The sequence below is a fragment of the Chiloscyllium plagiosum genome, unplaced genomic scaffold (assembly GCF_037043375.1).
Source record: "Chiloscyllium plagiosum isolate Xiang-an unplaced genomic scaffold, Cpla_swu_hap1 HiC_scaffold_13, whole genome shotgun sequence".
NCBI lineage: Eukaryota > Metazoa > Chordata > Chondrichthyes > Orectolobiformes > Hemiscylliidae > Chiloscyllium > Chiloscyllium plagiosum.
This window is the reverse complement of record NW_028270151.1, coordinates 4,285,231-4,300,037: the sequence shown is the minus strand read 5'-3', so window position 1 is coordinate 4,300,037 and position 14,807 is coordinate 4,285,231. Positions and strand designations below refer to the sequence as shown.

The 14,807-nt window shown below is 42.4% G+C and overlaps 1 protein-coding gene across 6 annotated transcripts in view; it reads right to left on the bottom strand.

The window, feature by feature from the left end:
• Positions 1–14,807, bottom strand: part of LOC122556369 (transmembrane protein 255B) — a 110,157-nt gene that overhangs the window by 71,241 nt on the left and 24,109 nt on the right. For 3 of the 6 annotated variants that reach the window (XM_043703001.2, XM_043703002.2, XM_087993212.1), the window contains exons 1-2: positions 5,296–5,391; positions 781–923 (exon numbers count right to left, since the gene is read on the bottom strand). In XM_043703001.2, the coding sequence (XP_043558936.1) occupies positions 781–923; positions 5,296–5,329 (177 nt within the window). In that variant the 5' untranslated portion in view covers positions 5,330–5,391. Of the gene's footprint in view, positions 1–780; positions 924–4,367; positions 4,387–4,493; positions 5,191–5,295; positions 5,392–14,807 lie in introns of those variants that run through there. The other 3 variants (XM_087993209.1, XM_087993211.1, XM_087993210.1) reach the window with 3 other exon arrangements.

Genomic DNA, 14,807 nt, shown 5'->3' with positions numbered 1-14,807 from the left:
AGTGGTGGAGGCTGGTACAATTTCAGCATTTAAAAGGCATTTGGATGGGTATATGAATAGGAAGCATTGACAGAGATGTGGGCCAGATGCTGGCGAACGGGACTAGATCAATTTAGGATATCTGGTCAGCATGGACAAGTTGGACCGAAGGGTCTGCTTTTGTGCTGTACTTCTCTATGATTCTATAAGTAGAATGGATATAACATAAAACTAAGCTCATTGCATTTAAATTCAGAGAATATTGCAAACTACTCGATAGAGTCACATCTTAAAGCATATGATGGCAACCACAGTTAATTCCAGCCAGGCAATAAATTATATAAACGAATGTATACGGCTATATCTAAAAGGGAAGTATTCAGAAATCATTATTTGAAACACATGTGAATCTGGATCCCTTTTTGCTGTAATTCTGCAACCAAATTGAAACAAAACTTTAATACAAAGTCTTAACTAACCTTGAGTGGTTTCCCTGTTGACAACATGTATGGAGTGAAAAGGAGGGGTATATAAACTTCATAGCTAACCCCATCTCCTACATATTAATTGCTAGATCTTGCTTGATCTTTGGTAACAGGGGAGATCATCATTTCCACTGGATCTCACTATCTTCCCAATTGACAGTAGAACTTGGAACTGAGGAATGAGAAAGTGTGGGGATACAGATGCAGTGCAACTAATCTAAATGCATAAAACAGTGTCATCACCAATGTTCTTTAAGTGAGTGTAAATGGCTTTGGGTATTTACATGGAGTTGGGGAATTTCTCATTTTGACTTACAATTATTCCAGATGCATAGCCGATGATGCTGATATTCTCTGTCCTTGTTTCAGTGAAAATACCAACGACAGTAATTACAAGTGAGAGAAGAAGCAGAATGCTTGAAAGCCATACTGCCCTTTTTTTCCTTTTCATCAGTAACTCTGAAAAAGGAAATTCCCAGTCACTTTAATCCTAAACAATATATTAGTTTTCTTTTTAATGACAGATTACATTTACAAAGTCAACTTCGCAATGTCTGCTGTCCAATTAAATCCTAGTTACATAAAAGGTTGTGAAACATTTTGATACTTGTACATTCCAGAGAGAATCATCATTAATTCTACCAACTTTAATTCAAAATTATTCACAACACATATCTTCAATTTCAATAACCATTGTGTATATACCTGAAGGAAATGAAAATCTGTGGATCTGGAACCAATTACATTTAGAAAAGACTGGGTATGAGCAACAGATTTTGTTCCTTAAAGGGCATTAAGATTAGATTACCTACAGTGCGGAAACAGGCCATTCAGCCCAACCAGTCCACATCAACCCTCTGAAGAGTAACCTAGGACTATGGGCAATTCAGCATGGCCAATTCACCTAACCTGCACATCTTTGGACTGTGGGAGGAAACCAGAGCACCTGGAGAAAACCCATGCAGACACAGGGAGAATGTGCAAACTCAACACAGACAGTCACCTGAGGCTGGAATCGAACCTGGGACGCTAGTTCTGTGAGGCAGCAGTGCTAACCACTGAGCCACTGAGCCACCCCACGAGCCTGATCATTTTTCGCAACAATCCAGTAATTCCATCATCACCATGAACAATACAAACTTTTTATTCCAATTATTTAATTAAATGTAAGTGTGTACGCATACTCGAAAGAATTAATTCTGGCCTTTTGATTACTATAACTGATTATTATAATCATTACTATAACCAACACTATAACTATTCCTAATCTAAATGATACTGCATGAAGATCATATGGGATGTTCAGTAAATCTCCTGTGACTGTTTCAAAGGAGACAAAATTCAAATTGTTAACCCAATGTATACAGGACGGAATGAATAGATTTTACTTACAGAAATTGCATTTTTAATTTTCAATGGGTTAAGTAGTTACAGACAGCTGGCTGGAAAGAGGAGTTAAGGCCGAGATGAAGTCAGCCACAATTATATTAAATGGCAGAGCTGACTCAAGGAGGTTAATTGCCCACTCCTGTTCCTACTTCTTATAATCTTAAATTTTCAGCAAAAATTGTTTTTTGTTGCCATAATTGGCATAAGCTGCTGATGCTTGTTACACTCTGTGTAATTCTGACTGCATATCCCCTCAGCAATGATACTAATGTAAATCACGTTGGAGCCATGTCGAGTGGTTCTGGGGGTGAGTGAACAAAATGGGGGCTAGTGCAGAGCAGCCCAAGTGAACTACATGAACACACGGAAACAGGAACAGCAGTCCGAGCTTCCCACTGAGCTCCATATAACATACCTCATCAATTATCCAATAATCTCCTTCAGACCCTTTAAGGCTGCTATATCCTGACAAAGCTATTCAGAATCTATGCTGTACAAGTTAGACTGATCCTTTCACGAATTTTACAAACTGGTCCCAGTGACAGTGAGGGCACCTCTCACCAGCAGCATTAAAGTCCAGCTGTTTTCTCATTCCAGCCTCTAGTTAAATACATTGAAAATCACAGGATTCATGAAAATAGCTATGGGACAGACTGCTATTCTGACCAGAAAGAAATATTTAGCAGTGTTTCTCGGGGTGATATTAACACCTCTGATCTTTTGATTTCTATTAATGGACAGGACCTCTGTGCAGACAGAATAATTTCAAAGTTTGCAGATGACAATGAAACTCAGAAACGTAAAGTGCGAGGAAGACAGTGGCAGACTTCAGGATGAAATGGGTGCACACGTGGCAGATAAGATTGAACACGGAAGTGTGAAGTGAATCATTTTAGTAGGAAGAATGGGGAGGAGGTGATATAAAAACCGCATGGTACAATGTTAAAAGGGTGTGAGAATAGAACTACCTGTGGAAGTACCTACAGATTTCTTTGAAGGGAACAAGGCAAAATGAGAAATAGCTTCAGGGATCTTGGGCTTTCCTGACAGAAGTGTAACATGCAAACAGAAGGAAATTATTCCAAAAAGCCCAACAGAACATGGAGGACCTGAGATTTTGCAATGGAAAACTGGTTTTTACTCCTTTTTTTAACTGCAAGCAGTGTACTGCTACAATCACATGTTGATATAACACCAAACCAAATCTCTAGGATATACTGTCCCTCCTAAATGGGCATTGCCAAAGTCTATCACTCACAGAAATATTCTGAGAAAATGCATTTTCTTACTCTTATATTTCTGTAAATGTTTTGGTTGCAGAAATATTTAAACCTTTAAATGCAGCAAAAAATATTCTATATTTTAAGAATCTAACAACAAATTAAATTTGGGGAATAAATAAATGGGATAGGAGCAGAATGAGCTTTTCAACCCCTCAATAAAATCATGGTCAATGTGAATGTGGTATATTCCTGCCAAATCAGTCTCTGGGAAAAGAGTTACACCAGCGAGTGACTCACTGAGTGAAAAATGCCCTTTGCCTGAAATGGAAGACCCCTTTTTTTTTAGATTAGATTAGATTATTTACAGTGTGGAAACAGGCCCTTCGGCCCAACAAGTCCACACCGACCCGCCGAAGCGCAACCCACTCAGAACCATTCCCCTACATTTACCCCTTCACCTAACACTACGGGTAATTTAGCATGGCCAATTCACTTGACCTGCACATCTTTGGACTGTGGGAGGAAACCGGAGCACCCGGAGGAAACCCACGCAGACACGGGGAGAATGTGCAAACTCCACACAGTAAGTCGCCTGAGGCGGGAATTGAACCCGGGTCTCTGGCGCTGTGAGGCAGCAGTGCTAACCACTGTGCCACCGTGCCGCCCACTAAACTGCATTCCCACTTCCAGTATTTTACACAAAGCAAATCCATTGTTTCAACAGCTGCCTTGTCAAATCCTCTCAGGATTTTATATGTCTCAATAACATCACCTCCTAATCTTTGAAACTCCAAAGAATACAGGCTCAGTGTGTACAAATAAAAACCGGATGAACTGCAGATGCTGTAAATCAGAAACAAAAATAGAAATTGCTGGAAAAGCTCAACAGGTCTGGCAGCATCTGTGGAGAGAAATCAGAGTTAACTGACCTGCTCCGGTGACCCTTCCTCAGAGCTGCTCTTCGGAGGAAAAATCTCTGATTTCTCTCACAAATGCTGCTAGACCTGCTGTGCTTTTTCCAGCAACTTCTGTTTTTGTTCCAGTCTGTCCAATCTTTTTTCATAAGATAAACCCTCCACCAACACTATTGCAGGTATCACTAAACCTTCCCTAAACTGCTACTAACACATGTACACCCCTTCTTAAAGTAGAAAAGCAAACCTACATTAAAAAAACCCCTGCAATGCAATGGCATAAAAAGTTACTGAGCAGACATTAGAGGAGACAGAGAAACATAATTAATGTTTCACAACTAAGACCATTTCACTACAAGACTTTTAACAAATATCACCTTCAGTTGCTCAGCTTTGAGGTCACGGTCATTTCTTGTAAAATATAAATTTTAAAAATGGAACAATGGCATGCATAAAGAAAATAAATTGTTTAAAATTGAACAGAAAACCCCAGGAAGACGCACGTCAGACTAACGGACATTTTTTGGGGAGATTCACCAATATTTTTCTTGTCTATTTCAGGCTTATCCGACCTTTCCAAAACGAGCCCATAAATTCGGCAAGTGTTTTGACCAAAAGGACAGACTGTCTTCTTGATATTTTAAAATTTGATCCCGGCGGGTTGAAGGAAAATATTCACATTCGCAAAAATTCGTTCAACGAAATTCCAGCCACACGTGTTAAAAACGGAGAGATGTTTGTTTTTCAAAGTTCACTCTTTTCCAAAACCTGTCGTTTGTAGCAGATTTTTTTTTTCCGGAGGAGAAATTTGTAAATAACCAAAAACAAATCCTTGATCCTGGGGATTTTACAGAGAGGGCTCTGCTTCAAAACAAACTCCAACTATTGTGGCCAGGAATATTTTGTGCAGATCTGAAATCTGCAAATTACATGGAATGGTATTTCAGAGTAAAGGCATCGAATGACATGCAGAAGATGGTCTTTAATTTGCCTGGAATTTGTGTTTTTATTTTGGTTTCTGAGGCGAAAGAAAAGCCGATGAGGGAATGTGAGTCGCTTTGAGTGGAGGCTGCGGGACAGAAAGTGTTGCTTGTTGTTTCAGTGAATGAACGGTCGAGGGGACCATTTAATGTCTGAGAACAAAACAAATATGCTGGAAGTAAGTAGTTTTGAGCACAGACTCCAGTATCTGCAGTAAATTTGCTGTTACCACTTCATGTCACCGTTCACCTGATAGAATAACTATCCAGTTTATAATTTAAATAAACGGTTCCATAATTGCCATGAACAAAGTCATCAACTCACCGAGGAGGTGAAATCTGAGTTGATTTTGTTGCATCTCTCTCTGTCTCCTCCTCAACTGAATGCTGCAGGACAGGACGCTGGAGTCCAGGAAGGAGCTGGTTCTGGACTGAGGACAGACCACCTCCCACACTCCTCCATACCCTCCTGCACTCAGCCAGAGCACCCCCCCCCCCCCCCCCAGGGCTACAGGGACCTCCGCTTCCGGCCCCTGGACACGCAAGGTCTCACCCAGAGGAGAAAGTGAGGACTGCAGATGCTGAAGATTAGAGTCCAGAGAGTGGTGCTAGAAAAGCACAACACGTCTCACCCCTGAGTTGCATTCTCCAGCCCCCCTGCCCCTCCCCAATACAGAAACAAACCGTTCTGAGGAAGGGCCACTGGATCTGAAATTCACTCTGCATTCTCTCTCCACAGATGATTAGAGATTTTTAAAAAATGCAGATGCTGGAATCCAAAGTAGACAGGCAGGACGCTAGGAGGACACAGCAAGGCAGGCAGCATCAGGAGGGAGTGGGACACAGCAAGGCAGGTAGCATCAGGAGGGAGAGGGACACAGCAAGGCAGGCAGCATCAGGAGGGAGAGGAACACAGCAAGGCAGGCAGCATCAGGAGGGAGAGGGACACAGCAAGGCAGGCAGCATCAGGAGGGAGAGGGACACAGCAAGGCAGGCAGCATCAGGAGGGAGAGGAACACAGCAAGGCAGGCAGCATCAGGAGGGAGAGGAACACAGCAAGGCAGGCAGCGTCAGGAGGGGGAGGAACACAGCAAGGCAGGCAGGATTAGGAGGGAGATGGACACAGCAAGGCAGGCAGCATCAGGAGGAGATGGACACAGCAAGGAAGGCAGCATCAGGAGGGAGAGGGACACAGCAAGACAGGCAGCATCAGGAGGGAGAGGGACACAGCAAGGCAGGCAGTATCAGGAGGTGGAGAAGTTGATGTTTCAGACTGGGGTGGATGTAAGAGGAGCTGCAGATAAAGGGGATGGCAGGGCAGGGTGGTGAGGTGGGGATAGGTGAAGACAGGTAGAGGGTACGACCTGGTTGGTCAATGGGAGAAATGAATCCAGTTGGTGGCAGGGAGCAGTGGAAGGGAGGGGGAAGGGCTGGGTTGGGAATCGGGGGATGGGAAGGGAAGTTATTTGAAATAGGAGAGCTCAAAGTTGAGTCCTCCGGGCTGTGGACTGTCCAGGTGGTAGACAAGGTGTTGTTTGTCCAATTTACACTGTGGTTTGGTTTGGCAATGGAGGAGGGCAAGGATGGTCATGTCAGAAAGGGACTGGGAAGGGGAATTGAAATGGGCGGTGACTGGATGATCTGGCCAGCCCCTGCGTGCCCAGCTGAGATGCTCGGCAAAACATTCCCTAAGTTTATGTTTGGACTTTCCACTGTGCCAATGTAGTCATTGATATAACGGTGGAGGAGTTGGGGCACAGTGAGTGTGTAGCTACTGAAGAGGGACTCTTAGATGTAGCCAACAAAGTGGCAGGCGTAGCTGGGGCCCATCCGGGTACCCATGGCCACCTCCTGGATTTAGAGGAAATGGGAGGAGTTAAAAGAAAAATTGTTGAGGGTGAGGACCAGTTCAGAGAGGCGAAGGAAGGTATTGGAGGAGGGAGACTGGATGGGGCTGTTGGAGAGGAATGTCCTTTTAGGGAAGGAAACTGCCATCCTTACCTGGTCCAGCCTACATGTGACTCCTGACCCACAGCAATGTGGTTGATTTTTAACTGCCCTCTGGGCAATTAGGGGTGAGCAATAAATGCTAGTCTAGCTAGTGACACCTTCATCTCATGAATGAATAAAAGAGAGTATTGATCAGCAAGGCGGCCTTTGTGTGGAGCTGCAGAAAATGGGGGAGATACTAAATGAGTATTTTACATCAGTATTTACTGCAGAAAAGGATATGGAAGATATAGACTGTAGGGAAATAGATGGTGACATCTTGCAAAGTGTCCATATTACAGAGAAGGAAGTGCTGGATGTCTTGAAACGCATAAAAATGGATAAATCCCCAGGATCTGATCAGGTGTACCCGATAACTCTGTGGGAAGCTAGAGAAGTGATTGATGGGCCTCTTGCTGAGACATTTGTATCATCGATAGTCACAGGTGAGGTGCCGGAAGACTGGAGGTTAGCTAAAATGGTGCCACTGTTTAAGAAGGGTGGTAAGGACAAGCCAGGGAACTATAGACCAGTGAGCCTGACGTCGGTGGTGGGCAAGTTGTTGGAGGGAATCCTGAGGGATTTGGAAAGGCAAGGACTGATTAGGGATAGTCAACATGGCTTTGTACATGGGAAATCATGTCTCACAAACTTGATTGAGTTTTTTGAGGAAGTAACAAAGAGGATTGATGAGGGCAGAGCAGTAGATGTGATCTATATGGACTGCAATAAAGCGTTCGACAAGGTTCCCCATGGGAGACTGATGAGCAAGGTTAGATCACACGGAATACAGGGAGAACTAGCCATTTGGATACAGAACTGACTCAAAGGTAGAAGACAGAGGGTGGTGGTGGAGGGTTGTTTTTCAGACTGGAGGCCTGTGACCAGTGGAGTGCCACAAGGATCGGTGCTGGGCCCTCTATTTTTTATCATTTACGTAAATGATTTGGATGTGAGCATAAAAGGTACAGTTAGTAAATTTGCAGATGACACCAAAATTGGAGGCGTAGTGGACAGCGAAGAGAGTTACCTCAGATTACAACAGGATCTTGACCAGATGGGCCAATGGGCTGAGAAGTGGCAGATGGAGTTTAATTCAGATAAATGCGAGGTGCTGCATTTTGGGAAAGTAAATCTTAGCAGGACTTATACACTTAATGGTAAGGTCCTCAGGGGTGTTGCTGAACAAAGTGACCTTGGAGTGCAGGTTCATAGCTCCTTGAAAGTGGAGTTGCAGGTAGATAGGATAGTGAAGAAGGTGTTTGGTATGCTTTCCTTTATTGGTCAGAGTATTGAGTACAGGAGTTGGGAGGTCATGTTGCAGCTGTATAGGACAATGGTTAGGCCACTGATGGAATATTGTGCGCAATTCTGGTCTCCTTCCTATCAGAAAGATGTTGTGAAACTTGAAAGGGTTCAGAAAAGATTTACAAGGATGTTGCCAGGGTTGGAGGATTTGAGCTATAGGGAGAGGCTGAACAGGCTGGGGCTGTTTACCCTGGTGCGTCAGAGGCTGAGGGGTGACCTTATAGAGGTTTACAGAATTATGAGGGGCATGGATAGGGTAAATAGGCAAAGTCTTTTCCCTGGGTTCGGGGTGTCCAGAACTAGAGGGCCTAGGTTTAGGGTGAGATGGGAAAGATATAAAAGAGACCTACGGGGCAATGTTTCCACACAGAGAATGGAATGTATGGAATGAGCTGCCAGAGGAGGTGGTGGAGGCTGGTACAATTGCAACATTTAAGAGGCATTTGGATGGGTATATGAATAGAAAGGGTTTGGATGGATATGGGCTAAGTGCTGGCAGGTGGGATAGATTGAGTTGGGATATCTGGTCGGCATGGACGGGTTGGACTGAAGGGTCTGTTTCCATGCTGTACATCTCTATGACTCTATGACTCTAATTAACTTGTTCATTTTTCTGGACCCATGGTTTTATTGGAGAGAGCATGGCACTCTGGGGTCCCCGGAGTGGCAACATGAATTTGTTTGTATTGTGAGAGCTTCACTTTCAGAGCAAGCAAACATTGAGAGGCATAATCTTGCTTGTGGTTTAGAAGAATCGAGAATTAAGTTTTGCTGAGGGGATATCCATAGGTTTTAAAGTGTTTGATTCTGTTCAAAGATGCAAGAGCAACTTCTCCTCAGGAAAAGAGTTAATTCAGAACAGCTGAAAAATAGGGTGCAAGAGTTTTAGTTTGAAAATTCCAGACCAGATTCTAACCAGAAAAGCTTTAAATAACCCAGAATGTTAGAATCCCTGTTAGGGTTATTTCAAGCTTTAAAAAGTTTAATCTGTTGTGTAAATAATCAAGGAAATTGCTATCAGACTCTCAAGACTTGGAATTGAAAGGAACAATTCTGGATTAGTGGTGCTGGAAGAGCACAGCAGTTCAGGCAGCATCCGAGGAGCAGTAAAATCGACGTTTCGGGCAAAAGCCCTTCATAGTTAAGTCAAATCTATAAGGTGTGATGAAGAGTGAACTCTCACTGGTATTTGAATTCTGTAAGGTGATGGAATCTGATTTTGTGTCTCCAAAACATTAGTCTGTGCCTCTGGATTATTATTCCTTTGCTGCTATGCCTCTATTAGTGTGAATCAACGGGAAGAAGAAAGTAAAGGTAAATGGGGTATTTTCAACTTGGCCGCCTGTAATCAATGGCATGTCACAAACAGTGCTACAACCTCAGCAAGAGGTGAACAAGGAATGCGCTGTCTTTTGCTAGCTCACCAGCCCCACAGCTCAGAACATAAATGTATTTGTTTTACCCAATTCCAATTGTATGGCCAGTTGCCTGTTGTCTCTGAACAAGTGGGTTACATTGTTGTATAGGATGAATTAAGTATTGTAGCAAAAAATGATCTTGGATCGGAAGAAGTCAAATCCATAAGGACAGAGGTAAGAAATACAAGTAGAAGAAGACAGTGGTGCCCCTACTAGGACAGAGAATAAATGAGGAGAAATGAGAGCATGTAACAAAGACATAAATTAATTATGGGTGACTTTAATCTTCATCTAGATTGGCAGAAATAGAATGAATTCATTCAAAATAAATCAAAGAACAGCAAATGCTGGAAATCAGAAACAAAATCAGAAATTGCTGGAAAAACTCAGTCAGGCAGCATCCTTGGAGAGAAAACAGACTTAACGTATTGGATCTGGTGATCCTTCTTCAGAATGTTTTGTTGTTGAAGAATTCATAGTGTATTCGGGATAGTTTCCTAAAGCAGTATGTTTTGGATCCAACCAGGAATTAGTCTATTTTGGATCTGGTGATATCTACTGAGGCAGATTTAATAAATTTTCTCAGAGTAAAAGTAAATAACAAAAGATCCTTAGGGGGTTTGACAGGGGAGGTTTGTAAAGGTTGTTTCTCCTTGTGGGACAGTCCAGAACAGAGAGCATCATCTCAGAATAAGTGGTCACCCATTTAAGACCAAGATGAGGAGGAATTTCCTGTTAAACGGTTAGGAATCTGTGCAATTCTTTACCTCAGAGGGCTTTTGAAGTTGGATTGTTAAGTATATTCAAGACTGAGAAAGGCAGATTTTTAACCAGTCAGGGAATCAGGGTTTTGGGAAAGGGTAAGAAAATGTAGTTGAGGATTATCAGAACAGCTATGATCTCACAGAATGGCAAAGTTCCATAGTCTTACGGTTTTATCCCTTAGGAAACAGTGACCATAACATGATGGAATTTACCATTCAGTTTGAGATGGAGAAACTTGGGTCAGAAACAAATGTGCTAAACCCAAATAGACATAATTACAGTGGACTGAGGGCAGGTCTGGCTGGAGTGTACTAGGAAGGGGGTTTAGCAGCAAAGACAGTTGAAGAAACTTGGCAGACATTTAGGAAAATAGTTCACGGCTCACAGCAAAGACAGATCCCAGTGAGAAAGAAGAATTCTAGAAAGGGGTCATGCCAACTTTGATTTAACCAGAAAACGTAAGGATAGCATCAAATTGAAAGAATAAAAGCGTACTATGTGATAAAGGTTAGTGGCAAGTGAAAGGATTGGGTAAGTCTTAAAAATCAATAAAAGGTGACCAAACAAAAGAGGGAGACGACAAAACTTTGAGAGTAAACATGTAAGAAATACTGAGATGAACAGCAAGAGCTTCTTTCAATATATAAGAAAAAAGAAGAGAGGGACTCAAGTGAATATAGGCTTCTTAGAAAAAAAAGGCTGGGGAAATAATAGTGGGAACCAAGAGGTGGCAGAGGAGTTAGATAAATACTTTGCATCAACCCTCACAGCAGATTATAATAATAGCAATTCCAAAATTTCTCAATAATCAAGGGGCAAAAAGAGGAGAAGGATTAAGCGGCAATTGGATAGGTACATGGATAGGTGCTTAAGCTAGGACAAATGTTCGGCACAACATCGTGGGCCGAAGGGCCTGTTCTGTGCTGTATTGTTCTATGTTCTATGTTCTATGATTAAATGCAATAACTATCATTGGATAAAATTTACTAGAGGCAAGTTCCCTGGACCTGAGACGATAAATGCTAGGATTTTAAAAGAAGTAGCAACAGCAGTAATGGATGGCTTAAATTGTAGAAAAGTCCCAGACAACTGGAAAACATGGATGCAGAAAGTGAATGGACTATAGCCAAGTCTGAAGATGTCACAAAGCAGTTGGTGAAGGCATGTGATGAAGATGACGCAGAGGGATATAGACAAAGTCAAGCAAGTGAGCAAAAAATAGCCGTGGAAAACAACACAGGAAAATATGAGAGTATGCACTATGGCAGGAAGTGTAAAGGAGCTGATTGTTATTTAAATGGAGAAAGCTACAGCACAGAAAGATTTGAATGTCCTTGTACATATATCGCAAAAACTTAGCATCCAATTTCAGCAGATAATAGGCAAGGCAAACGGAATGTTGGCCGTTATTTCAAAAGAAACGTTAAGTTCTCCCAATAGGAACACGGGAGGAGGGCAATTACCTTCTCAAGCCTGTTCCATCATTCAATAAGATGATGACTGATTTGCAGCCTAGCTGTATATACCCCACTTTAGAACATAGAACATGGAACATAGAAAAGTACAGCACAGAACAGGGCCTTTGGTCCACGATGTTGTGCCGAGGATTATTCCTAATCTAAAATAAAATAACCTAACCTACGCATCCCTCAATTCACTACTATCCATGTAGCATGGAGAAAGTGAGGACTGCAGATGCTGGGGATCAGAGCTAAAAAATGTGTTGCTGGAAAAATGCAGCAGGTCAGGCAGCATCAAAGGAGAAGGAGAATCGACGTTTCGGGCATAAGCCTTTCCTGAAGAAGGTGCTTCCACCACTACCGCTGACAACGCATTCCATGCATTCACAACTCTGTGTGTAAAGAACCTATCTCTGACCTCTCCTCTTAACCTTCCTCCTAATATCTTAAAACTATGACCCCTCGTGCCAGTTAATCCTACCCTTGGGAAAAGTCTCTGGCTATTGATTCTATCCATGCCTCTCATTACCTTGTCTACCTCGATCAGATCACCTCTCTTCCTCCTTCTCTCCAGAGAGAAAAGTCCGAGCTTCCAAAATGGATCACTTTGCATTTATCCAAGTTGAACTCCATCTGCCATTTCTCAGCCCAGCTCTGTAGACTGTCTCTGTTGCGCTGCAACCTGCAATAGCCCTTGATACTATCAATGCACCTCCAACCTTTGTGTCATCGGCAAATTTACTAACCCACCCCTCAACTTCCTCATCCAAGTCATTTTTAAAAACTACAAAGAGCAGAGGCCTAAGAACAGAGCCCTGCGGGACACCACTCAACACTGACCTCCAGACAGAATACTTTCCATCTACAACCACTCTCTGCCTTCTGTCAGTCAACCAATTCTGAATCCAGATAGCCAACTCTCCCTGTATCCCATACCTCCTGACTTTATGAATGAGCCTACCATGGGGAACCTTATCAAATGCCTTGCTGAAGTCCATATCCACCACATCCACGGCTCGACCTTCGTCGACCTGTCTTGTCACCTCCTCAAAGAACTCAATAAGATTTATGAGGCAAAACCTGCCCCTCACAAAACCATGCTGTCTGCTTTTAATGATAAGCCACTTTGTGTCATATCCCTCGATAACAAAATAATTACCAATAACAGATTTTAAATTAACTATTGATCTAACAGCAAACGAGTCTAAAAAATTGGTGGAATATGATTTCTCCATTACAAAATCAAATGACTTATTTCCAATTACCTTGTATATTCCTAAGTGCACAGCTTTAACCAGTTTAATGATCACTTCTAACACCTTCAGTAATTAACTATCATGCTAACTAGACAATACTTTGTGTTTTCTGCTCCCTTACTTAACTGGAGAGGTTATATTTCTGCTTCCACTCAGATGAATCAAGGGCATCTTGGACATTGGACACCAACCATTCCTTTTAACACCCTGGGTTGAGATGTATCTGCACCTGGAGAGTTGTGAGCCACAGCTCCATCACTTTGCTCAGTACTGCATCCCTGGGAAAGGTCATTTCACCATGTTCCTCTCTCTCCCTTCCACCTCTGATTGGCAGTGTGAGATATTGTGGTTTAGGTTTTCTTTACTAACTCACTCACCAGCTCGCTATATTCATTAATACCAGTTCTCGTTCCTTCATTCATAACCCTTTACTAACCCATTGTTTACTATAATATGGGTTTATTCCTCAGCTGGCAACCACCTGATGAAGGAGCAGCACTCCAAAAGCTAATGCTTCCAATTAAACCTGTTGGATTATAACGTGGTGTTGTGTGATTTTTAACTTTGTACACCCCGTCCAACACCTGCATCTCTAAATCATGACGGTTTCATTCATTCATTTACAAAACTGCATTTTGTAGTACATTTGGTCTATAACATAGACTAAATTTATAACAACTCTTTCTAATCAAAGCAAACCTTTCAAACCCATTACACTGTACTGCATTTTCACACCTTATCAGCCCTTGCTACAAGCAGTATTTACCTCTGAATAGGTGTTAATATCGTAAACAATACCATCTCTGCCATCATATCTCCACAAAATATTATAATATTAATCAGCCCTTACCAACCATCTGCTGGACCTGAATAAATTACAGAACACCAAATAGTTTCCACAATTAGCATGTACTTGTTAAATACCTTTTAACTGGGCCATTATCCCTTTAAGAAACTGTCAAAACAGTGCTTGAGTGAAATTGCATGAATGAATGAAACTCACACCAGCAAATAGTAAACAAACAAAGAATCAAGAGAATTTACAGCCCTTCGGCCCTCCAAGCCTGAGCCAATCCAAATCTACGTCTAAACCTGCCGTCCAATTCCTAAGCACCTGTATCCCCCTGCTCCCCACCTACTCATGCGTCTGTCCAGACGCACCTTAAATGAATCTACCGTGCCTGCCTCTACCACCTCTGCTGGCAACGCGTTCCAGGCACCCACCACCCTCTGTGTGAAGTACTTCCAGCGTGTATTCCCCTTAAACTTTTCACCTCTCACCTTGAAAGCATGACCTCTTGTTATTGAATCCTTCACCCTGGGAAAAAACTTGTCTCTATCCACCCTGTCTATACCCTTCATGATTTTGTAAACCTCAATCAGTTCCCCCTCCATCTCCTTTTTTCTAGTGAAAACAAACCTAACCTCCTCAACCTCTCTTCATAGCGAGCACCTTCCATACCAGGCAACATCCTCATAAACCTTCTCTGCACCCTCTCCAAAGCGTCCACATCCTTTTGGTAATGTGGCGACCAGCACTGTGCACAGTATTCTAAATATGGCCGAACAAGTGTCTTGCACAAACCTCACAACCCAGCTGCAGTAATCAGTTTAATATACTTTTTCTTTTATTAAGTACAG